The 25,684-nt window shown below is 36.2% G+C and overlaps 2 protein-coding genes across 3 annotated transcripts; both read right to left on the bottom strand.

Annotated features, from left to right (window-relative positions):
• Positions 1-16,983: 16,983 nt before the first annotated feature.
• On the bottom strand, positions 16,984-25,605 carry LOC102602389 (transcription initiation factor TFIID subunit 3-like). Of its 2 annotated transcripts, XM_015309788.1 has the most exons (5): positions 25,356-25,605; positions 24,801-25,068; positions 24,206-24,676; positions 18,849-19,851; positions 16,984-18,596 (listed from the first exon to the last, which is right to left on the bottom strand). In XM_015309788.1, exons 3-5 carry the CDS (start codon positions 24,281-24,283, stop codon positions 18,274-18,276), a joined length of 1,404 nt encoding a protein of 467 aa, XP_015165274.1. In that variant the 5' UTR covers positions 24,284-24,676; positions 24,801-25,068; positions 25,356-25,605; the 3' UTR covers positions 16,984-18,273. The 2 variants fall into 2 exon arrangements, with proteins under 2 accessions (XP_015165274.1, XP_015165273.1); XM_015309787.1 differs by having other exon boundaries at positions 24,206-25,068.
• On the bottom strand, positions 17,222-18,205 carry LOC107061036 (uncharacterized). Its single transcript, XM_015309732.1, has 2 exons — positions 17,414-18,205; positions 17,222-17,317 (listed from the first exon to the last, which is right to left on the bottom strand). The coding sequence occupies exons 1-2, from the start codon at positions 18,203-18,205 to the stop codon at positions 17,222-17,224; spliced, it is 888 nt and encodes a 295-aa protein (XP_015165218.1).
• Positions 25,606-25,684: the final 79 nt, after the last annotated feature.

The following is a 25,684-nucleotide window of genomic DNA, read 5'->3' as shown; positions in this document are numbered from 1 at the left end:
CCATCTCACCCCCCTCCCCCCTGCACCAGCCCCACCACCCCAACCTTCCCGAAAAAAATATTAAGTTTATTTTTTAAAAAATATTTTCAATTTCAATTCAAAAATTATTTTCTACTCTCTAGTAAAAACAAAAAATATTTTCTCAAAAATAATTTTCATTCATAAATCAAACACTAAAAAATCTTTTCCGGAAAATATTTTATTGTCACCAACCAAACATAAGAAAATAAGTAAAAATCTATTTGTTTTTTCAACAAAACATTTTCTAGGAAAACATTTTTCATGGAAAACATTTTCCTTCATACCAAACACACCCTAAATGACAGTATTTAGCATAGTTTTGTTAGATTTTATTATCCTCTCAGTCTCAAATTCAGTATAAAGAATTTTGTATACTACTAGGTCACTCACAAGGATATTTCCAAATAAACCTTTTTAAAATGTGTGACTTATAATTCAGAAAATATGATATGTTACCTGGTATAACACATAAAGATAATCTGGTGATCTAAAATAACCTTCTGGTGATATAGTGTCTAACGCAAATACAAATTGTTGAATTCACTTAATGTAGATTTGTAGGTATAACATTTTATGTGTGTTTTTTTCTTATGAATACTCTTGTTAGAATTTATGATTTCAAATTTATTAAAAAAGTGATGTTAAAATCTCATCTAAGCCACTTTTTCAAAAGAAGCTAATTCCAATGATATTGGAAAGCTTAATAGGCTTGTGATCCCACAAAAATATGCAACAAAGTGTGTCCTCCAATCCAAGATGAGAAGATAATCTTTTATGATACATCAAGGAGATTATGAAAGTTTAAAACATACAAAATTGAGAAAATTGCATAATTCTTATAAATTAGTTCCTAAATATCTTAAAATGTCCCAAAAAGGGTGAGACTGTACCTACTAATCCACAACTCCCTACAGAGTATTTCATAAAGGTTTCGCAAAAAAAAAAAAATCAACTAAAAGTCATATCACCAAAATATTTATAGGATAACATACAAAAATTGAGAACATTATTTTGGATGCTCCGGGCGCCAGATCCATGGGCTAATACACACGAAAAATTGAATAATTTGGGTGATTCTTAAAAAAATGCTTGTAAATATAGAAATAACGTTAAAAATGGTGTGTGTATACGTGAAGGTTCCTCAACTCATTACGGATAAGTTTTTTAAGAAATTTTTTTTGGGTGTTCCAAGCGCCAGATCAATGGGCTAATTCATACGAAAAATTGAGGAATTTGGACGATTCTTAAAAAAATGTTTGTAAATGTGGAAATGGACATTAAAAAATGGTGTGAGTATACGGAGGTCCTCATCAAGTATTTTGAAAATTTTTTTTGGGTTTCCTAGGCGCCAGATCCATGAGCTAATAGACACGAAAAAATGAGGAATTTGGGTGATTCTAAAAAAAAGGGCTTGTAAATGCTGAAATAGGCGTTAACAAACGGTGTGAGTATATACATGAAGGTTCCCCAACTCATTACAGAGGTCTTCATAAAGTTTTTTTGGATGAAAAATTTGGGTGCTCCGAGCGCCATATCCATGGGCTAATATACACGAAAAATCAGGGAATTTGGCGATTCTTAAAAAAGGGCTTGTAAATACGGAAATGGGCGTTAAAAATGGTGTAAAGATTCCCCTACTCATTACGGAGGTCCTCATAATGTTTTTTGAGAATATTTTTTGGGAGTTCCAGGCCTCAGATCTATGGGCTAATACACACAAAAAATCAGAGAATTTGGGCAATTCTTTAAAAAGAGGCTTGTAAATGCATAAATGAGCGTTAAAAAATGGTGTGAGTATATATGTGAAGGTTCCCCAACTCATTACGGAGGTCCTTATAAAATATTTTGAGAAAATAATTTGGGGTGCTCCAGGCGTCAGATCCTTTGGCTAATACACATGATAAATCGGGAAATTTGGGCGATTCTTATAAAAAGACTTGTAAATGTGAAAATGGGCTCTAAAAATTGTGTGAGCATACGTAAAGGTTCCCCAAATCATTACGCAGGTTCTCATACAGTTTTTTGAAAAGAAAATTTTTTGGGTGCTCCTGGAGCCATATTCATGGGCTAATATACACGCAAAATCGAGCAATTTGGGCGATTCTTTAAAAAAGACTTGGAAATACGAAAATAAGCGTTATAAAAATGGTATGAGTATACGTGAAGGTTCCCCAACTCATTTCGTAGGTCCTCATAAAGTTTTTTGTGAATAAAATTTTAGGTGCCCCGAGCGCCAGATAAATGGGCTAACACACACGAAAAATTGGAAAATTTGGGTGATTCTTAAAAAAAGGCATATAATTGCGAAAATGGGCATTAAAAAATGGTGTGATTATACGTGAAGGTTCCCCAATTAATTACGAAGGCCTTCATAAAGTTTTTTGATAATTTTTTTTTATTCTACGGGAGCAAGATTCATGGGCTACACAAGAAAAATTGGAGAACTTGGACGATTCTTAAAAAAGGGCTGGTAATGCGGAAATGGGCGTTAAAAATTGTGTTAGTATACATGAAGGTTTCCTAACTAATTACGGAGGTCCTCATAAAGTTTTTTAAGAAAATATTTTAGGTGTTCTGGGCACTAGATCTATGGGCTAATACACACGAAAAATTAAGGAATTAGGGCGATTATTAAAATAAGGCTTGACAATGCAGAAATGGGCGTTAAACATAGTGAGTATACATGAAGGTTCCCTAAATAATTGCGGAAGTCCTGATAACATGGTTTTGAGAAAAAAATTGAATGTTCCGGGCGCCAGATCTGTTTTATAACACACACGAAAAATTGAAAAATTTGGGCGATTTTTAAAAAAATGGATTGTAAATGCGGTAATAGGCGTTAAAAATGGTGTGAGTATATGTGAAGGTTTTCCAACTCATTAAGGAGGTCCTTATACAACATTTTGAGAGAAAAAATTGGGTGCTCCGGGCACCAAATCCATGGGCTAATACACACGAAAAATTGAGGAATTTGGCGATTCTTAAAAAAGGGCTTGTAAAAGCGGAAATGAGCGTTAAAAAATGGTGTGTGTATACGAGAAGGTTTTCTAACTCATTACGGAAGTACTCATAAAATTTTTTCACTAAATTTTATTGGGTGCTCCGAGCGCTTGATCTATTAGGCGATTTTTAAAATAGAGCTTGTAAATGCGAAAATGGTGTGAGTATACGTGAAGTTTCCCAACTCATTACGGAGGTCCTTATAAAGTTTTTGAGAAAAGAAAATTTGGGTGCTCCGGACGCCAGATCTATGGGCTAATAATACACACGAAAAGTTGGGGAATTTAGGCGATTCTTAAAAAGAGCTTGTAAATATTGAAATGGGAGTTAAAAAAATAGTGTGACTATACGTGAAAGTTCCCTAAATCATTACGGAGGTCATAATAGAATTTTTTGAGAAAAATAATCCAGGTGCTCCGGGCGTCAGATACATGGGTTTATACACACGAAATATCAGGAAATTTGGGTGAATCTTATAAAAGGGCTTGTAAATGCGGAAATGAGCGTTAAAAAAATGGTGTGAGTATACGTGAAGGTTTTTCAACTCATTACAGAGGTCCTCATACACATCTTTGAGGAAAAATAATTGGGTGCTCCGGGCTCCAGATCCATGGGCTAATACACACGAAAAATCGGGAAATTTGGGCGATTCATAAAAAAAGGCTTGTAAATGTGGAAATGGGCGTTAAAAATGGTGTGAGTATACGTGAAGTTTCCCCAATTCATTACAAAGGTCCTCATACAGTTTTTTGAGGAAAAAAATTTGGGTGCTTCGGTCGCCAGATCCATGGGCTAACACACGAAAAATCGGGAAATTCAGACGATTCTTAAAAAAGGTTTGTAAATTCGGAATTGGGCAGTAAAAACATGGTGTGAGTATACGTGAAGGTTCCTCAATTCATTATGGAGGTCCTCATAAATTTTTTTGAGAAAAACATTTTGGCTACACTTGGAGCCAGATCCATAGGCTTAATTAACACACGAAAAATCGAGAAATTTGGGCAATTCTTAAAAAAAGGCTTGTAAATGAGAAAATGGGTGTTAAAAATGGTGTGAGTATATGTGAAGGTTCCCCAACTCATTACAGAGGTCCTCTTAAAGGTTTTTGAGAAAAATAATTTGGTTGCTCCGGGCGCCAGATCTATGGGATACTATACACACTAAAAATTGTGCAATTTGGGAGATTCTTAAAAAAACGTTTATAAATGAAGAAATAGACATTAACAAAAATAATGTGAGTATACGTGAAGGTTTCCAAACTCATTACTGAGGTCCTTATAAAGTTTTTTAAGAAAAAATATTTTAGGGTGCTCTAGGCGTCAGATCCATAGGCTAATAAACACGAAAAATAAGGAAATTTGAGCGATTCTTAAAAAAAGGGCTTGTAAATGCGGAAATGAGCGTTAAAAAAATGGAGTGAGTAAACGTGAAGGTTTCCCAACTCATTACAGAGGTCCTCATACACTTTTTTGAGAAAAAAAATTTGGGTGCTCCGGGCGCCAGATCCATGGGCTAATACACACGAAATATCGGGAAAATTGGGTGATTCATAAAAAAGAGCTTGTAAATGTGGAACTGGGCGTTAAAAAATGTTGTGAGTATACGTGAAGTTTCCCCAACTCATTACAAAGGTCCTCATAAAACTTTTTAAGAAAAACATTTTGGTTGCATCGGGCGCCAGATCCATAGGCTTAATTAACACACGAAAAATCGAGAAATTTGGGCAATTGTTAAAAAAGGGCTCGTAAATAAGGAAATGAGTGTTAAAAATGGTGGGAGTCTATGTGAAGGTTCCCCAACTCATTACGGAGGTCCTCTTAAAGGTTTTTGAGAAAAATAATTTGGGTGCTCCGAGCACCAGATCTATGGGCTAATATACCCACTAAAAATCGTGAAATTTGGGAGATTCTTAAAAAAACGTTTATAAATGCAGAAATTGACATTAACAAAAATAATGTGAGTATACGTGAAGGTTCCCAAACTCATTATGGAGGTCCCCATAAAGTTTTTTGAGAAAAATATTTTAGGGTGCTCCGGGAGTCAGATTTATAGGCTAATACGTATGAAAAATCAGGAAATTTGGGCGATTCTTAAAAAAAGAGCTTGTAAATGCTGAAATGGGCGTTAAAAATGGTGTGAGTATACGTAAAGGTTCTCCAACTCATTACTGAGTTCCTCATAAAGTGTTTTGAGAAAAGAATTTTGGGTACTTCGGGCGCCAGAACCATAGGTTAATACATATGAAAAATTAGGAAATTGAGGCGATTCTTAAAAAAAAGTTTCTAAATGCAGAAATGGGGGTTAAAAAATGGTGTAAGTAAATGAGAAGGTTCTCAACTCATTATGGACGTCCACATAATGTTTTTTGAGAAAAAAAATTGGGTGCTCATGGCGCCAGATCCATTGGATAATACACACGAAAAATCGAATAATATATGCGATTCTTAAAAAAGGGTTTGGAAATGCGAAAGTGGGCGTTAAAAAATATTCTGATTATACGTGAAGGCTCCCCAACTCATGACGGAGGTCCTCATTAAGTTTTTTGATAAAAATTTTTTTAGATACTTCGGACGCTTGATCAATGGGCTAATACATACGAAAAATTAGAGAATTTAGGCGATTCTTAAAAGAGGGCGTGTAAATGCGATAATAGGCGTTAAAAATGATGCGAGTATACGTGAATGTTCCCCAACTCATTACGGAAGTCCTCATAAAGTTTTCGATAAGAAAAAATGTGGGTGCTCCGAGCGCCAGATTCATGGGCAAATACACACAAAAATCAGGAAATTCAAGTGGTTCTTTAAAATGGCTTGTAAATGCGGAAATAAGCATTTAAAAAATAATGTGAGTATACGTGATGGTTTCCCACCTCATTACAGAGGTTCTCATAAATTTTTTTGAGAAAAAATAATTGGGGTGCTTTGGGCGTCCAGATCTATGGGCTAATACACATGAAAAATTGAGAAACTAGGGTGATTCTTAAAAAAAGGCTTGTAAATGCTGAAATAGGCATTCAAAAATGGTGTGAGTATACGAGAAGATTCCCCAACTCATTACGTAAGTCCACTTAATGTTTTTTGAGAGAAAATTTGGGTGTTCCGAGCACCAGATCCATGAAAAAATACACACGAAAAATCGAAGAATGTATGAAATTCTTAAAAAGGGGCTTGTAAATGCGGAAATGGGCGTTACAAAAATGGTGTGAGTATACGTGAAGGTTCCTCAACTCATTACGGAGGTCCTCATAGAGTTTTTTGAGAAAAATAATTTGGGTGCTGTGAGCGCCAGATCCATGGGCTAATACACATAAAAATCAGATTATTTATGCGATTCTTAAAATGAGTTTGTAAATTTGGAAATGTGCATTAAAAAAATGGTCTAAGTATACGTGAAGGCTCCCCACCCCAACTCATGACGGAGGTCCTCATAAAGATTTTTGAGAAAAAAACTTTTTGGTGCTCCGGACGCTTGATCAATGTGCTAATAAACACGAAAAATTGGGAAGTTTGTGCAATTCTTAAAGGTCTTATAAATGCGGAAATAGACGTTACAAAAATGGTGTGAGTATATATGAAGGTTCACCAACTCATTACGGAGTCCTCATAAAGTTTTTTGAGAGAAAAAAATTTGGGTGCTCCTAGCACCAGATCCATGGGATAATACACACAAAAAATCAGAGTATTTGGGCGATTCTCAAAAAGGGCTTGAAAATACGGAAATGGTGTGAGTATATGTGACGGTTACACAACTCATTATGTAGGTCCTCATAAAGTTTTTTGAGAAAAAAACTTTGGGTGTTCTGGGCGCTAGATCAACAGGCCAATATACACGAAAAATCAGAGACTTTGGGTGATACTAAAAAATGTCTTGTAAATGCGGAATTAACTGTTAAAAAAATGGTGTAAGTATACGTGAAGGTTCCCAAACTCATGATGGAGGTCCTCATAAAGTTTTTTGAGAAAAACATTTTGGATTCTTCGGGCGCCATATCCATGGGCTAATACACACGAAAAATCCGAGAATTTCGGCGATTCTTAAATAGCGGCTTGCAAATGGGGAAATAGGCGTTAAAAAAATGGTGTGAGTATATGTGAAGATTCCCCAAATCATTACGGAGGTCCTCATAAAGTTTTTGAGAAGAGTGTTTTGGGTGCACCGAGCGTCAGATCCATGTGCTAATACACATTAAAAATCAAAAAAATTGGGCGATTCTTCAAAAAATGTTTGTAAATACGGAAATGACCCTTAAAAAATGGTGTGAGAATACGTGAAGGTTCTCCAACTCATGACAGAGGTCCTAATAAATGATTTTGAGAAAAACTTTTTAGGTGCTCCAGGCGGCCATATCAATGGGCTAATACACATGAAAAATCGGGAAATTTGGGCGATTATTAAAAAATGGCTTGTAAATGCGGAAATAGGCATTAAAAATGGTGTACGTATACGTGAAGGTTCCCTAACTGATTACAAAGATCCTCATAAAGTTTTTGAGAAAAAAATTTAGTTGCTCCGTGCTCCAGATCCATGGGCTAATATACACGAAAAATTGGGAATTAGGGTGATTCGTAAAAAAAGGCTTGTAAATGCGAAAATGGTGTGAGTATACGTGAAGGTTCCCCAACTCATTACGGAGGTCCTCATAATGTTGTTTGAGAAAAAAAATTTGAGTGCTCTAGGCGCTTGATCTATGGGCTATTACACACGATAAAATCTGGAATTAGGGCAATTCTTAAAAAAGGCTTGTAAATGTTGAAATAGGTGTTAAAAATGGTGTGAGTATATGTGAAGGTTCTCCAACTCATTAGGGAGGTCCTCATAAATTTTTTGAGAAATTTTTTTTGGGTGCTCCAGACACCGGATCCATGGGCTAATACATATGTAAAATCGAGAAATTTGGGCGATTGTTAAAAAAGGGCTTGTAAATGCGGAAACGAGAATTAATAAAATAGTGTGAGTATACGTGAAAGTTTTCCAACTCATTACAGAGGTCCTCGTAAAGTGTTTTGAGAAAAAAAAATTAGGTGCTCCGTGCGCCAGATCCATGGCCTAGTACACACGAAAAATATGGAAATTTGGGTGATTTTTATAAAAAGGCTTGCAAATGCGAAAATGGGCGTTAGAAAAATGGTGTGAGTATACGTGAAGGTTCCACAACTCATTACGGAGGTTCTCATAAAGTTTTTTGAGAAATTTGTTGTGTTCTCCGGATGTCAGATCTATGGGCTAATACATACGAAAAACCAAGAAATTTGGGCGATTCTTATAAAATGCTTGTAAATGCGGAAATGAGCATTAAAAAATTAATGTGAGTACACATGAAGGTTCCCCAACTCATTACAGAGATCCTCATAAAGTTTTTTGAGAAAAATATTTTGGGTACTATGGGCTCCAAATCCATGGCCTAATACATACGAAAAATCGAGAAATTTGGGCGATTCTAATAAAATGGCTTGTTAATGCAGTAATGGGCATTAAAAAATGGTGTGAGTATTCATGACGGTTCCCTAACTCATAACGGAGGTCCTCATAATGTTTTTTGAGAAAAAAGATTGGGTCCTCCCGGCGCTAGATCCATGGGCTAATACACACGAAAAATAAAGGAATTTGTGTGATTTTTAAAAAAATGGTTGTAAATGCGAAAATTGCGTTAATAAATGGTGTGAGTATACGTGAAGGTTCTCCAATTCATTACAAAAGTCTTCATTAAGTTTTTTGAGAAAAAAAATTTGGGTGCTCCGGTTGCCATATCCATGAATTAAATACACACGAAAAATGAGGGAGGTTGGGTGATTCTGAAAAAATGGATTGTAAATGCAGAAATGAGCGTTAAAAATGGTGTGAGTATACGTAAATATTCCTCAACTCATTACGGAGGTCCTCATAAAGTTTTTTGATAAAAAAAATGTGGGTGCGCCGCACGTCATATTCATGGGTTAATACACACGAAAAATTGATAAGTTTGGTGATTCTTAAAAAAGGCTTGTCAATGCGGAAATATGCGTTAAAAGTGGTGTTAGTTTTCGTGAAGGTTACCTAACACATTACGGAGGTCCTCATAAAAAATTTTGAGAAAATTTTTTTGGTGCTCTAGGCGCCAGATCCATGGATATTACACATGAAAAATTGGGAAATTTGGGAAATTCTTAAAAAAGGATTTGTAAATGCGAAAATAGGCATTAAAAATGGTGTGACTATACGTAAAGGTTCCCCAACTCATTACGGAGGTCCTTATAAAGTTTTTTGAGAAAAAAAAATTGTGTGCTCTGGGCACCAAATCCATGGGCTAATACATTCGAAAAATTGAGGAATTTTGACAATTCTTAAAAAAAGGCTTGTAAATGCGGAAATGGGCGTTAAAAAAATGGTGTGTGTCTACATGAAGGTTCCCCAACTCATTATGTGGGTCCTCATAAGGTTTTTTGGAAAAAAAAAGGGTGTTTGGGTGCCAGATCTATGGACTAATACACAGGAAAAATTGGAAAATTTAGGCGATTCTAAAAAAAGAGCTTGTAAATGCGAAAATGGACTTTAAAAAAATGGTGTGAGTATACGTAAATGTTCCTCAACTCATTATAGAGGTCCTCATAAAGCTTTTTAAGGAAAAAAAATTGGGTGCTTTGGGCGCCAGATCCATGGGCTAATACATTTAAAAAATCAGAGAATTTGGGCGATTCTTAAAAAAGTGCTTGTAAATGCGGAAATGAGCGTTAAAAAATTATGTGAGTATATGTGAAGGTTCCCCAACTCATTACAGAGGTCCTCATAAAATTTTTGTGAAAATATTTTTTGGGTGGTTTAGGCGGCATATATAATGGCTTATATACACGAAAAATTGAGAAATTTGGTGATCCTTAAAAAGGGTTTGTAAATGCGCAAATAGATGTTAAAAAATGGTGTGAGTATATTTGAATATTCCTTAACTCATTACGGAGGTCCTTATAAAGTATTTTGAGAGAAAAATTTGAGTGTTTCGGACACCATATCCATGGGATAATACACACAAAAAATTAGAGAATTCGAGCGATTTTTAGAAAAGGGCTTGTAAATGCGGAAATGGGCATTAAAAATGATGTGAGTATGCGTGAAGGTTACCTAGCTCATGACGGAGGTCCTCAATAAGTTTTTGATAAAAAAAATTGGAGTGCTCTGAGCACCAGATCTTTGGCCTAATACACACGAAAAATCAGGCAATTTGGGAGATTCGTAAAAATAGGCTTGTAAATGCATAAATGAGCGTTAAAAATGGTATGAGTATATATGAGGGTTCCCCAACTCATTATAGAGGTTCTTATAAAGTTTTTTGAAAAAACAAATTTTGATGCTCTGGGCGCAAGATCCATAGGCTAATACATACGAAAAATTAGGGAATTTGGGCAATTCTTACTAAAGGGGTTGTAAATGCGGAAATGGGCGTTAAAAAAATGGTGCGAGTATACGTGAAGGATCCCCAACTCATTACGGAGGTCCTTATAAAAAATTTTGAGAAAAAAGTTTAGGGTGCTTTTGGCACCAGATCCATGGGCTAATACACACAAAAATTAGGAAATTTGGGCGATTCTTTAAAAAGAGATTGTAATTATGGAAATGGGGAATAAAAAAAATGGTGTAAGTATGCGTGAAGTTTCCCCAACTCATTACGGAGGTCCTCATAAAGTTGTTTGAGAAAAAAAAATTGGTCACTCTAGGAGCGATATCCATGGGTGAATAAACACGAAAAATTGGAGAATTTGGATGATTTTTAAAAAAGGGCTTGTTAATATGGAAATAAGCGTTAATAAAATGGTGCGAGTATATGAGAAGGTTTTCAAACTCATTACAGAGGTCCTAATAAAGATTTTTGAGAAAAAAAATTGAATTCTCCGGGAGCCAGATCAATGGGCTAATACACATATACAAATTGGGGAATTTGGATGATTCTTATAAAAAGGCCTTGTAAATATGGAAATGGGCGTTAAAAATTCGTGTCAGTATACGTGAATGTTCCCCAACTCATTACGGAGGTCCTCATAAAGTTTTTTGAGAAGAAAAAATTGGGTGCTCCAGACGCCAGATCCATGGGCTAATACACACGAAAAATTGAGAAATTCGGACGATTCTTATAAAGGGCTTGTAAATACGGAAATGGGAGTTCAAAATGGTGTTAGTATACATGAAGGTTGCCTAACTCATTATGGAGATCCTCATTAAGTTTTTTGAGAAAAAAAAATTTGAATCCCGAGTGCCAGAACACAAAAAAATGGAGAATTTGGGAGATCTTTTTTAAAAAGACTTGTAAATGCGGAAATGAACGTTAAAAAATGGTGTGAGTATACATGAAGGTTCCCCAACTCATTACGGAAGTCCTCATAAAGTTTTTTGAGGAAATCTTTTTGGGTGCTCCGGACGCCAGATCTATGGGCTAATACACATGAAAATTTGAAAAAGTTGGCAATTCTTAAAAAATGGCTTGTAAGTGCGGAAATGAGCGTTAAAAAATTGGTGTGAGTATACGTGAAAGCTTCTAAACTCATTACGAAGGTCCTCATAAATTTTTTTAAGAAAAAAATTGTTCCAAGCTCTATATCCATGGGCTAATACACACGAATAATCGGGAAATTTGGGCGGTTCTTATAAAAAAGGCTTGTGAATGCAAAAATTGGGGTTAAAAAATGGTGTGAGTATACGTGAAAGTTCCTCAACTCATTACGGATGTCCTCATAAAGTTTTTTGAAGAAAAAAAATTGGGTGCTCCGTGTGCCTGATTAATGGGCTAATGCATACGAAAAAATTAGAAATTTGGGCTATTCTAAAAAAAGAGCTTGTAAATACGGAAATGGGTGTTTAAAAAATGGTGTGAGTATACGTGAAGGTTCCCCAACTCATTACGGAGGTGCTCATAAAGTTGTTTGAGAAAAAAAATTTAGGTGTTCTGAGCGCCAGATCCATGGGCTAATACATACGAAAAATTGGTGAATTTAAGCGATTCTTAAAAAAGGGTTTGTAAATGCGACAATGACATTAAAAATTGTGTGAGTATACTTGAAGGTTCCCCAAGTCATGACGGAGGTCCTCATAAAGTTTTTTGAAAATATAAATTTGGTGCTCCAGCACCAGATCCATGTGCTAATAAACACGAAAAATTGGTGAATTTTGGTGATTCGTAAAAAAAGGGATTGTAAATGTAGAAATGGACTTTAAAAAAATAATGTGAGTATACATGAAGGTCCCCAACACATTACGTAGGTCCTTATAAAGTTTTTTGAGAAAAAAAAATTGGGTGATCAGGGCGCCAGATCTATTGACTTATGCACACGAAAAATCGGGGAATTTGGACGATTCTTAAAAAAGGGCGTGTAAATGCCGAAATGTGCGTTAAAAAAATGGTGTGAGTATACTTAAAGGTTCCTCGACTCATTATGGAGTTCCTCATAAAGCTTTTTAAGAAGAAAAAATTGAGTGCTACGAGCGCCAAACCTATGGGCTACACATGAAAAATCAGAAAATTTGGCGATTCTTAAAAAATTGTTTGTAAATGCGAAAATGGGAGTTAAAAAATTATGTGAGTATATGTGAAGGTTCTCCAACTCATTACGGAGGTCCTCATAGAATTTTTGAGAAAATATTTTGGGTTCTACAGGTGGCAGATCCTATAGCTAATATACTCAAAAAATTAGGGAATTTAGTGATCCTTAAAAAAAGGTTTGTAAATGCGGAAATGAGCGTTAAAAATGGTGTGAGCATACTTGAAGGTTACTTAACTCATTACGGAGGTCCGTATAACGATTTTTGAGGATAAAAATTTGGGTGCTCCGGAAGCCAGATCCATGGGATAATACACACGAAAAATTAGGCAATTCGGACGATTCTTAAAACAGGGCTTGTAAATGCGAAAATGGGCGTTAAAAAAATGGTGTGAGTATACATAAAGGTTCACTGACTCATTACGGAGGTACTGATAAAGTTTTTTGAGAAAAAAAATTTGAACTCCTGCGCCAGATCCATGGGCTTATACATACGAAAAATTGGAGAATTTGGGCGATTATTAATAAAGGGCTTGTAAATGCGGAAATAAGCATTAAAAAATGGTGTAAGTATACATGAAGGTTCCCCAACTCATTAGGTCCTCATAAGTTTTTTGAGAAAAACTTTTTGGGTGCTCCGGACGCCAAATCCATGGGATAATACACACAAAAAATTGAGAAATTTGGGCGATTTTTAAAAAAAGGTTTGTAAATGCGGAAATGGGCGTTAAAAATGGTGTGAGTATACGTGAAGTCTCACCAACTCATTACGGAGGTCCTCGTTAAATATTTTAAGAAAATAATTTTGGGTGCTCCGGGCTCTAGATCGATGGGCATTAACACACGAAAAATGGAGAAATTTGGGCGATTCTTAAAAACGGTTTGTAAATCGTAAATAGGAGTTAAAAAATTGGTGTCAGTATACGTGAAGGTTCCCCAACTCATTACGGAGGTCCTCATAAAGTTTTTGAGAAATAACTTTGGGTGCTCTGGGCTCTAGATCCATGGGCTAATAAACACGAAAAATCGGAAAATTTGAGTGATTTTTAAAAATGGGTTTGTAAATGCGGAAATGGGCATTCAAAAATGGTATGAGTATACGTGAATGTTCTTCAACTTATTACGGAGGTCCTCATAAAGTTTTTATAGAAAAAAATTGGATTCTCTGGACGCCAGATCCATGGGATAATACACATGAAAAAACAGGTAATCGGGTGATTCTTAAAAAAGGGTTGTAAATGTGGAAATGAGCGTTAAAAAAATGGCATCAGTATAAGTGAAGGTTCCCCCACTCATTATGGAGGTCCTTATAAAGTTTTATGAGAAAAAAAATTTGAACTCCGGGCGCCAAATTCTTAGGCTAATACATACGAAAAATTGAGGAATTTGGGCAATTTTAAAAAAGGGACTTGTAAAATATGGAAATGGACGTTAAAAATTGTGTGAGTATACATGAAGGTTCCCCAACTTATTACGGAGGTCCTCATAAAGTTTTTTGAGAAAAACTTTTTTGGTGCTCCGAATGACAGATCCATGGGATAATACACACGAAAAATAAGAAAATTTGGGCGATTATCAAAAAAGGACTTGTAAATGTGGAATGGGCTTTAAAAAAATGGTGTCAATAAACGTGAAGGCTCCCAACTCATTATGAATGTCGTCATACAATTTTTGAAGAAAAAACTATTGGGTGCTCCGGGCTCTAGATCCAAGGACTTATATACACACGAAAAATTGGGAAATTTGGGTGATACTTATAAAAGGGTTTGTAAATACGGAAATAGGCGTTAAAATATGGTGTGAGTACACGTGAAGGTTCCCCAATTCATTACAAAGGTCCTCATAAAGTTTTTTGAGAAAAATATTTTGGGTTCTCCGGGCCAGATCCATGGGCTAATACATACGAAAAATTTGGGAATTCGGCGATTCTTAAAAAAGGGTTTGTAAATGCGGTAATGGGCGTTAAAAAATGGTATGAGTATACATGAAGTTTCCCCATTCATTATGAAGTCCTCATAAAGTTTTTTGAGAATTTTTTTTTGGATGGTCCGAGCGCCTGATCCATGGGCTATTACACACAAAAAATTGAGAAATTTGGGCGATTCTTATAAAAGGGCTTGTAAATGCGGAAATGGCGTTAAAAATGGTGTGAGTATACGTGAAGGTTCCCAAACTCACTACGAAGGTCCTCATAAAGTTTATTGAGAAAAAAAATTTGAATGGGTCGGGCGCCAGATCCATGGCTATTACACATGAAAAATTGGGAAATTTGGGTGATTCTTAAAAAGTGGTTTGTAAATGCAGAAATAGGCGTTAAAAAATGGTGTGAGTATACGTGAAGGTTTCCCAACTTTTTACGAAGTTTTTCATAAAGTTTTTGAGAAAAAAAAACATGGGTGCTCCGGGCTCTATATCCATTGGCTATTACATACGAAAAATCGGGAAATTTGGGTGATTCTTATAAAAAGGCTTGTAAATGCGGAAATGGACGTTAAGAAAATTGTGTGAGTATACGTGAAGGTTCCCCAACTCATTATGGAGGTTCTTATAAAATGTTTTGAGAAAAAAATTGCTTTGGGCGCCACATCAATGGGCTAATACACACAAAAAAATTAGGGAATTTGGGCGATTCTTAAAAATAGCTTATAATTACGGAAAAATGGTGTGAGTATACGTGAAGGCTCCCCAACTCATTACGGAGGTCCTCATAAATTTTTTTGAGGAAAAAAATTTGGGTGCTCCGGGCGCTAGATCGAAGGGATAATACACACGAAAAATCGGGAAATTTGGGTGATTCTTAAAAAAGGGCTTGTAAATGCGGAAATGGGTTAAAAAAAGAGTGTGAGTATACGTGAAGGCTCCCCAACTCATTACGGAGGTCCTCATAAATTTTTTTGAGGAAAAAAATTTGGGTGCTCCGGGCGCTAGATCGAAGGGATAATACACACGAAAAATCGGGAAATTTGGGTGATTCTTAAAAAAGGGCTTGTAAATGCGGAAATGGGTGTTAAAAAAAGGTATGAGTATACGTGAAGGTTCCCCAACTCATTACAGAGGTCCTTATAAAAAAATTTGAGAAATTTTTTTTGGGTGCTCCGGGCGCCAGATCCATGGGCTAATACACACGAAAAATTGGGGAATTTAAGCGATTCTCAAAAAAAGGGCTTGTAAATGCGGAAATGGACGTTAAAAAAATAGTGTGAGTATACGTGAAGGTTCCCCAACTCATTACGGAGGTCACACACGAACAACTAAGAAAATCGCCTAATTCCTATAACTTGACCCTTAAATGCCCAAAATGGACTCTAAAAATTGTGTGACTGTATGTACTGCTCGCCCAATTCCCTACGAAGGTTTCGTAAAGATTTCACAATTAAATCATCTAAAATTCATATCACCAAAATATTAATGGGCTAAGACACAAGAAAAATTAGAAAATTACTTATTTATTTTAAATTGACCCCTATTTACCCATACTGAACTCAGAAAATGGTGAGATTGCACGTACTGCTCCCCCAACTCCCTATGGAGATTTCCTTAAAGATTTCGCAAATAAATCGTCTTGAACCCGTATCACCAAATTTTCGTAGGCTAACCCACACGAAAACTGAAAATATCTCCTAATTTCTTTTAAATTTGCTCCTAAATGGACTCTTAAAATTGGGAGATTGTACGTATTGTTCCTCCAACTCCTTACAGAGGATTCCATAAAGGTTTCACAAAGAAATCGTCTGGCCATATCACCAAAATATTCATGGGTTAACACACGCGAAAAATTGAGAAAATCGCCTAATTTTTATAAATTGGCCCCTAGGCCCTAAATGCCCAAAATAGACTCTTAAAATGGTGAGATTGTACATGTTGCTTCCCCAACTCCCTACGGAGGTTTTTGTGAAAGTTTCGCAAAGGAGCCATCTCGAAGCCGTATCACCAAAACATTCATGGCTAACACACCAGAAAAACTAAAAGGTTATCTAATTCATGTAAATTGACCCCCTAATTAAAAACTAAATACTAAATGTTCATTGATAGCGTAAATAATTTTATATGATCAAATTAATTGTTTTTCTTATTTTGTCAGCTATCTGTTTTATTTTTAAGGATACAAATCTTACTCTATTGTGAAGGTTATCGTTGGATTGTTTTTATAATTAATCTCATTGTGAGGTATTTATTTATTATTATTAGCGTATATAAGATAAATTGTTTCTTATCACCAAGTATTTTTATGCTCTTTTTTGGGGTGTGAGACTTCAAAAGGTTTTGCTCTTCGAAATTTAGCAACACCTTTAAATGACAGTTTTTAATACTATTTTTGTTAATCAGGAAGTGATAAATATGGATAATAGACAAAAATGGGAGCTAAGTGAATAAAATAAAATGAATTCAGCTGCTACTTCTTATATTTGATTTTTTTTTTCTTCCTTTTGCCCCCCTCTTATCTTACAATATAGCAGAGTTCTATATTACAAAATCAAAATTTGTGTGGAGTTGTAAAGACCACAAATACTAGTTTGTTTACACTCACAATTAGAATGGCATCTAAGCTTTTATGCATGCAACTTCCTACACACAAAGGTTAGTTTCATCTGGGGCTGTAACAGTTAAATGTTCAAGTACATGGCAACAAATGGCTTCTGTGTCAAGCCCGCGAAAAAGAACAGCAATGGTGATTGATGTACCTAACTCTTGAGTAAATATCAGAACTTGATGCAGCCATCAGAGTAGGAAGGTGAGAAAGAATCCAATCGAGAGCCCAGCATGGGCATCTCCGAGCCAAATAGCTTAGCTTGGTCCTTGGAAACTCATCATGTCAACAGCAGTCAATAAGGTATTACGTATGGGAGAGCAAAAACATCAGCAGAGTCTATTTGCAAAGCTTCTGACCATACCTGATGGTCCTTAACTTCATCAAGACACACGTCGGGTTTCCTAACCAGAGTACTCTTGCTTCCAAGCAACCATTCCTGGTCATAAAATCCAGACCACTCGTCCATCTTGGGAACTGAGAGTATCTGGTTCAGATACTTGGAATCGGGATGAGGAGGTCTTTTAGACGCTTCAGCAATATGATCAGCACCAGGAGACATGGAAGAAGCCTTTGGTTTAGATTGAGCCAATGTCTTTGGTTTAGACATAGTTAATGGCTGACCTTTAATTGTACCATTGACCCTGCGCTCCTTGTTTCCAACCTCGATATCAGTGGCAACTCCGTGCTTGTTGGGTAACTTAATTGTACCATTAACCCCACGCTCCTTGTTTCCCATCTCAATATCAGTGGCAACTCTGTGCTTGTTGGATAACTTAATTGTACCATTGAGACTCTGCTCCTTGTTTATCACCTGAATATCAGTAGTAACACCTTGTTTGTGGGAAGATAACATGTCTGTTTTTTGGTGAGTCTCCATGTTTGCCATCTCAATATCAGTGGCAACTCCGTTCTTGTTGGATAACTTAAATGTACCATTGAGACTCTTCTCCTTGTTTATCACCTGAGTGTCGGTGGCAACACCTTCTCTGTGGGAAGATAACATGTCTGTTTTTTTGTGAGTTTCCATGTTTCCCATCTCAATATCAGTGCCAACTCCGTGCTTGTTGGACAACTTACTTGTACCATTGAGACTCTGCTCCTTGTTTATCACCTGAATATTGGTGACAACACCTTGTTTGTGGGAAGATAACATGTCTGTTTTTGTGAGTTTCCATGTTTCCCATCTCAATATCAGTGCCAACTCCGTGCTTGTTGGACAACTTACTTGTACCATTGAGACTCTGCTCCTTGTTTATCACCTGAATATTGGTGACAACACCTTGTTTGTGGGAAGATAACATGTCTGTTTTTGTGAGTTTCCATGTTTCCCATCTCAATATCAGTGCCAACTCCGTGCTTGTTGGACAACTTACTTGTACCATTGAGACTCTGCTCCTTGTTTATCACCTGAATATTGGTGACAACACCTTGTTTGTTGGAAGATAACATGTCTGCTTTTTGGTGAATCTCTAATCTCTTTCCATTCAGTGTGGGATGATGAGAGGATGAGGGCCGCAGCAATTTAGCAGGCCTGACTTCATTCTCTGTACATTGGAACAGAAAACAAGCAACACTAATCAGTCAAACCCAAAGAACAATCAAAGCTGAACATGCTAGATTCAATTTTATAAGAAAATGTTGAAAACAGTGCTTACCAATTACCTAACAGACAGCTACAGCCAAAAACATAAGAAACAAATCATATACACACTTGCAGAGCTTTCCTACTATCAATAGAGGATAAAGCAATATAGTATTCGATAAAATAGCAGATGCTAAATTTTTTGTTCACTCACCATGCAAGAAACCGTTTGTTTCAATATCCTTTCTTTTTCTGTGATTTCCCTCTGTGACTCCAGCAATGGTATCCTTGAGTACAACTGGAACTTGGTGGTTGGTGTTACTAACACTGAGAGAAGTGCTCTGATTGATGTCCTTTGATTTATCCTTTTCACTTTTCTTGTGTGCACTTTTGTCCTTCCCCTTCTCTTCCTTTTTCTTTTCTTTATCCTTTCCATGACTTTTCGCATCCTTTTCTTTTTTCTTCTTCTTGTCTCTTGGTTTGTCATCTCGTCTTCCTTTGGATTTCTCTTTGTCCTGTCTCCTGTTCTCAACATTCTCTTCCAATGGTGGTAGCAATCCATGAAAGTTTCTATTTTCCATCTCTGAAAAGCTCGGAAGTTTTGCATTAGCACCAATTCTCGGTTCAACTCTGACTTGATGTCCATCCATCTTGTTGGTAAAATCACTTCTCTCCTTGTTCTTTTCCTTTTCTCTAGCCAAATTACCCGAATCCTTGATATACATACTGTTTGACTTCGCATCCCTTTTCGACTCAACTGGAAATCTCTCAGCCAACTGACTGACTGCGCCATTCTGGTCATCTCTAAGCCTCCTAGCCAAATCCTGCACATATCTTGACTCCTCTGTCTCAACAATGGGGAGGCTGGATTTAAAGAGCTTTTCAGCAAGCTGGCCATGAGACTGATCATGGAATTTCGCTTCCTGTGAGTTGATGCTTTCATTTTTGAAATGTTCGTCTCCACTAGGAAGCTTCTGTCCACTAGAAGCCCCAGGTGGAACAGCAACTTTTGCCTCTTCAGAGATGTCGCTTCTCTCTTTATCCTTATCCTTGTCCTTCTTTTTGTCCTCGTGTTTTTCCTTCTTGTCCCGGTGTTTATCCTTTTTGTCCTTCTTTTCTCTGTGTTTCCCATCACTTCTGTCTTTATCCCTTTTTTCTTTACCTTCTTTCTTATCTTTGTCCTTTTCCTTTTTATGTTTTTTCTCTTTCCGTTTCTCCTACAGAACAGGAAAAAATGGCAATTCTATATCAATAAATGAAGAAACTTGAGGCAAGAAATTAAATTGTAGAAACCGAGTAAAAGCACCAAACTTGGTAATCAGATTTAGGAGTTCCGAGGAAATCCTAAATATAGGCTACACGAGCATACACACATGAGAGCACTAAGGACATTGCAGTAGTTGCCTAGGAAAAGTACCAACAACCGGTTGAGAACCACTAACCTTCATTAGAGCAAATGAAAAGGAATACGTAGCCATACAATGTTAAATTAGTAATAAGAAAGCAAAACCACTAAACAATGGCATGTAATTACATTGAAAAAATAGTAACAAGCACACGAACAATTTGGAAAGCAGTGAAACTTAGGCAAAGAGCTACAACTGAAAATTTTATGTTTTGGGATGGTCAATGGTAGCCAAATAAACCAAAAGAGAAGAAAATCAATGATAAAAAAGTATCATCCTCCAACACAAGACAAGTCAACAACAAACTCCCAACACTTTTTTCCAGCTCTATGTAGTTCACACACTAAAACAAGCTTCTATATCCTCTAGAATCAGAACTTAACAACCTTGGGTTAAAAGGGAACAAGCAACATCTCAACTTCCCTATTTACATCACTAAAATGCACATAATTAACAACTGAAGAGTTGAATCTCTGGAGTCTGACTCATCTGAGAAATAAATGCCAGATCATCTCAATATATAGGAAGTTTGTTAGCCCTCATGAACAAGGAACAGGCATTCAAGGCCAGTTCATTGCTTCCACTAACATGGGACGCCAGTTACACGACTGCTAAAATGGACAAACTGCTTTGACATTAGAGTATGCTAAGAAATAAGATGTAGTGGTTTCTGACAATACACAATAAGTTGATCCATTTTCCATCACTGGCGTGTTATCAATTACCACCTTTGTTTAGCAAAAATAAATTTTGAATCCTACATGTTACTACACCCTCCTATAAAGTAAACACACTCCATGCTTATTAATTGCCCTTCAACTGCACAGATAATTACAATCTCCATTGACATGGAAGGGATCTCCATAAGTTTCAAAACTTCTCGAAAATTTTCTACCCCTGAATGGGAAACATCCTTAACTCATCTAGTTGCTCCAGATTACCATCTTGTCATTAATATTGGGAAGGATGAAGTAACAGTGCAGGAACATTGATTTTACAAGAACTGGGAATATAACGGGAACAGGACATTAGGGAATGCAAAACCGAAGGTAACAACATCTTCTAGACGAAGTCATTCTACCGCAGGCTACATAAGAGGGATGACCTAGGATTTCCATATCATTCAATATGGATACTGAGAGCTCCAAGGTTTGCTTGTTAGCTTGGATGGCAACAAAAGGTATCCTAATGGTAGAGAACTCGAGGAAAGGGAAAATAACGTATATTAGCTGGTATTCCTTCTTTCTTTTTTTGAACAGTAAAATATATGTTAGATGATATTTCAAGTGCAAGCGTTCAGGAGAAGACAAGAAGCACTTGCTAATGCACTGTAAAATAGCAAGTCAATTGTGGTGGACAGTCCTTAATGTTAAGAAACAATGGACTATGCCAGAAACAATTAAGGATGCGATGAGCAGTTGGGCGTACAGGAAGAGAGGAGGAGAGGTAAAGCATCTGGTGTAGCACCCTATTCACTTCTTGTGGGCACTTAAAAACTTTTCTTTGAATAACCTAGCTGCAGATTCAAAGTTTAACCTTTTAACTCAAATAAAACTTCATAATGAAGCATATATAGTCCGCCACTATGAGTGGAAACTTTTAATAGAATTTATTTTTCTTCCCTTTTTAGCGACTGCTTCTAGCTATACTTAGCACCATTATGAATTATGAGGTATAAAAGATATGATTTGTATGGTTGGATTAAGATACCTCCCAATCTGCAATGTGACAATACCCTGTTAAGTTACCAGACAGCAAGACAACCTATACCTCCCTTCTCATTCCCTCTTCCTCTTAAGAAAGAAAAGAACGGGGGAATTCCTCCTCTACTTTGCTGCATCTTAGTTTTCTACTGAAGCTAAAAATCCTTCTTCCCATGAGATAAGAGCGCTCTCTTTCCCCTCACACACTAAAGCTAAGCTGACCAAAACCAGTCAGAATGTTGGCTGCTTCATGAAGCATAGCTTGTGGCATCCACAGGCAAGGCAATTTGCGCAGAACCAATTTTCCTAGGTCCATCTTCAAAAGAATTCTCGGGCAATACAAGGTCACCTTCTAGAAAGGTGATCACTGAATATTAGGTTCAGGTCTAAGTTATTAAGATCATTCAAGAGACTAATAAATAAAAGGCCTCAGGTGAACAAGTATACACATGCAAAAGCTTGCAATTCACTTCCTATTCTAGGACTTGGGACTGCCTGAATTGGTGAACTAATTGTAAAAGAAGCCTCTTCTTGTTTTCAGATAAGTTATACTGAAAGGAACTAGTTCTAAATGAAATCTGTAACCATATACACCCTAATCTTGGTGAGGCACACATATTCTCTTCTGCAAAATCATTCACCTAATGTCAGATTTTGGCTCAACAAACAGCCCTAAATGAAACAGGTAGCATATGTTCAGATATAACAATTCACATTCTAAGGAACAACAAAGGCTTTCCAGGACAACCATTTTGTATGAGGATAGGAGACATGCAAGTATTATTAGGCCTTCTGGTGTTATTTCATTCAGATCGACTGTTTATATCATGTTTTAATAGGAGGTAATCTAATATCTTGAAAGTAAAAGACAAGAATAGCAGCTAGATCAAGAGTAGAAAAAGAATATCAAGTAATGACTGGCTAAATGTGAGCTTCTGTATAAAGCAACTTCTCAAAGAGTCGAGGTACAGAGAAGATGAACCAATGAAATTGATCAGCGATAATCAGTTGCATTGCACATTGCTTCAAATTTGGTGTTTCATTAAAGAACGAGTTGTTTAAAAATAGACTATAATTTTACTCAACAAAAGATTGAGGTTTCTTCAACTCAAATGATTATATGGAAAAAATTCTAAGAAAAATATTATCTGGCTCCAAATTGAGTATACTCAAAACAAGTATTTCTTCAACTTGAGAGATGGAGTTAAGAATATTCTAAATTTATAGTCAAGACCTTGGGAATATCTGAAATATCGAATCTTCAAATTGTAAATTTAGTCATGTCTTTGTTTTTAACTCGTAGATACTAATACTGATTGAATCTCAAAATGCTTGAGAAAACATCAAACAATTCATTCTCAAAATCTCATGTTTCTCCTTTCTTTCTTTTTTTTAAGACAAAGGTAAGTATCTCGTGTTTCTCCTTTCTTCATGGATATCGGGGGGACACTATGAAACACACATAGTACAGGTTGCCACTGAAAGAACATGTGCAAAAGCATATTTACATAAAGCAAAATGGTCAGGCAGTGATACGCCCATTCATACTTAAGTAGCACATTCAAAATATTTTAAGAGAAAACAAAAAAGGGAAGAGGAAACTGTCATACTCATAATAACTAAAATGACGCCATTTAACCTGAGGATATATTTGCTTGGCTGCCACAAAAATAAAGGCATTCTCCACTAAAATCTAAGGTCTTCAAAAGTAACGATCCCCAATATCCTCAGTAAGTTCTACAGAAAGGTTATTTTTCCAAAGGTTTTAAGACATCACACGGCAGAAATATCCACTACACAGAACCATGGTGTACCCCTTCACACAAAAGGTGCTAATGATAAGACTGATCAATAAGTTTCTCTTTTCTTCATTTTGTATTCTTTTCACCAACGACAATAATTACAATGTCTGATGAGTTTTCCAGAACTCAATGAGCAACACTAGATGAAAGAGACTGATCAATAATTGCAACATATCACAACTGTTCCCTTAAGATGTCAACTAATGGATTCCACGATTATCCAAAGAAACTCAATGGGTTTTACTTGCATTAGTCAGCCAAATTCATCTTAAATCCAGAATCTTTTTTTCATATCAAAAACTTAATTCCCAAAAGGAATGACTAAACCATGACCAAACAAAAGAATCAGGCATCACGTCCTCACTAATCTAGAAAAAACAACAAGCATATCCCTATACATCTCTTTTAAACAAGATTACCCTATCACTGAGCAAAGCTTCAAAAGAGTCTTCTCCATATAAATTAATCCAATCACATTACTGATGTTTAAAGTATCCTTCATACTTCAAAGATTACTTTTTAAAAAATCAATCCATCCGAATATGTCCATGCATCACAGCTAAATCCCTTTATAATAAGGTAACCGTCATGAAATATCAGTATTGGTATAACAAAAGCATATCAACACAATAATGATATTGCCATATAACTTAAACAAACCTCTTTTAATAAGTCCCTGTCCTCTGGTCTAGGCTTCTTATCATATCCTGGTGGTGGAAATGGAAAGCAACGCGACATGGCACAGAATTCTACTCTGAGTTAAAAAGGCGCTGTTTCGGAAACAGTGTCCTTCAGTTACTTTCTCACAGCAGTGTTCCAGTAACAAGCAACTAGACTTCTGTCCATTCACCATGACCCCACATTACTTTCCAGCTTCAATGCACCTCCATTTAATCCTTTTAACTCAAATCAGTCCAAAAACCAACCAACAGCCAAAACCAACTTAATTAAACTAGCTCTTCACTTCAAATATCCCAATGTGATCAACAGAGTAATCTGAAACTCCTTTCAATATACTCTAAATCTAAGACGACCGAGTTAAAACACGAAAAACCACCACAAAAGCCTTTCAAGAGCTATGTCAAACCAAATGATTTTCCTTTTCCAAAGTAATCTGATCCTTTTTCTTGTCTGCAAAACCAAAACTTTACAAACGTCACCTCTTGCATATCAATTCCAAATGCAAATAACACAAGCATTCCCTACACTATTAAGCCTACACAAAAAATGACGAAAAACGCGATCCCCTTTTCACCTGAAAAGCTCGAAAACCTCCTTTTCTTTTTCCTTTGCTTCAGTAGTTCCCGGTCTCTAGTAGTACATACAGTCCTCTTCCATACCCTAATCTCTATCATTCAATTCCCAACCTCAAATATCCACCAAAGACCATATTTTCCCTCCGATCTGGAGCTGTAAATTACTCAACAAAAAGCTGAATTCAACACTGAGAAAGTTCCAATATGCTGATCAAACCCGAAAATTACTTGGCGCTTTCCCCCAGTCACTGATCCGATTTGAAAACCCTAGAAAATTCCATCAAAACCAGCAAAAGAACAATCATTCAGCACCCAAGAACAGAACAAAAACCCTAAAATTTGTACAGAAAAACTCAAACTTGTTTCAGTTTTGTGGAATCAAAGTGAAAAATCCAACACCCTTTTCCAAAAATCTCATCTTTTCATCAAAAAAACTCAAAAATTCCCATTTTAATTCAAAAATCAAGAACCCCAAATGGGTAAAAAAGAAAAAATCTTTAGCTGAGATTACAATCAATGAGATTAGATTTAATTCTTAATTTGTTATTTTTTACCTTTTTATGAGGGATAAGATCTCAACCAATATAACATGAAAAACAATAAGGAAAGAATGGGTTTTTGCAGCCAAAATTATTGTATTTTGAGTTTTCTCTTTGTTATGATGATGAACAATAGGGTTTGAGAAAACTGGGTTTTTTGTGTTTTTAATTTTTTTTTTCCTTTTTTGGTTTTGCTTTGCTGTTTTTTCTGTTCTGGGTTTGGGGGAAATGCACGCAAAATGGCCAGGAGAAAGAGGGAAAAAAGGGAAACAGAGGGGTAAGAGTCTAAGCCTCACATATATATATATATTGACAGAGAAATGTTTTTGTGATAAAAAAAAAAA

Source organism: Solanum tuberosum, unplaced genomic scaffold (genome assembly GCF_000226075.1).
Source record: "Solanum tuberosum cultivar DM 1-3 516 R44 unplaced genomic scaffold, SolTub_3.0 scf00114, whole genome shotgun sequence".
Taxonomy (NCBI): domain Eukaryota; kingdom Viridiplantae; phylum Streptophyta; class Magnoliopsida; order Solanales; family Solanaceae; genus Solanum; species Solanum tuberosum.
The sequence above is the reverse complement of the archived record's forward strand: the minus strand, read 5'-3'. Positions and strand labels throughout refer to the sequence as shown.

Bases quoted from the DNA above. Each gene is read 5' to 3' on its own strand.
- LOC107061036 (XM_015309732.1), bottom strand. From the start codon at position 18,205: ATGTTATCTTCCCACAAACAAGGTGTTGTCACCAATATTCAGGTGATA. The intron at 17,318-17,413 runs GTATGGTCAGAA...TGAGTTTCCAAG, and splicing joins ATGAAGTTAAGGACCATCAG to GACCAAGCTAAGCTATTTGG.
- LOC102602389 (XM_015309787.1), bottom strand. From the start codon at position 24,283: ATGTCGCGTTGCTTTCCATTTCCACCACCAGGATATGATAAGAAGCCT. The intron at 19,852-24,205 runs GTTTGTTTAAGT...CCTGTTCTGTAG, and splicing joins ACAGGGACTTATTAAAAGAG to GAGAAACGGAAAGAGAAAAA. The intron at 18,597-18,848 runs GTGAGTGAACAA...TCCAATGTACAG, and splicing joins AACAAACGGTTTCTTGCATG to AGAATGAAGTCAGGCCTGCT.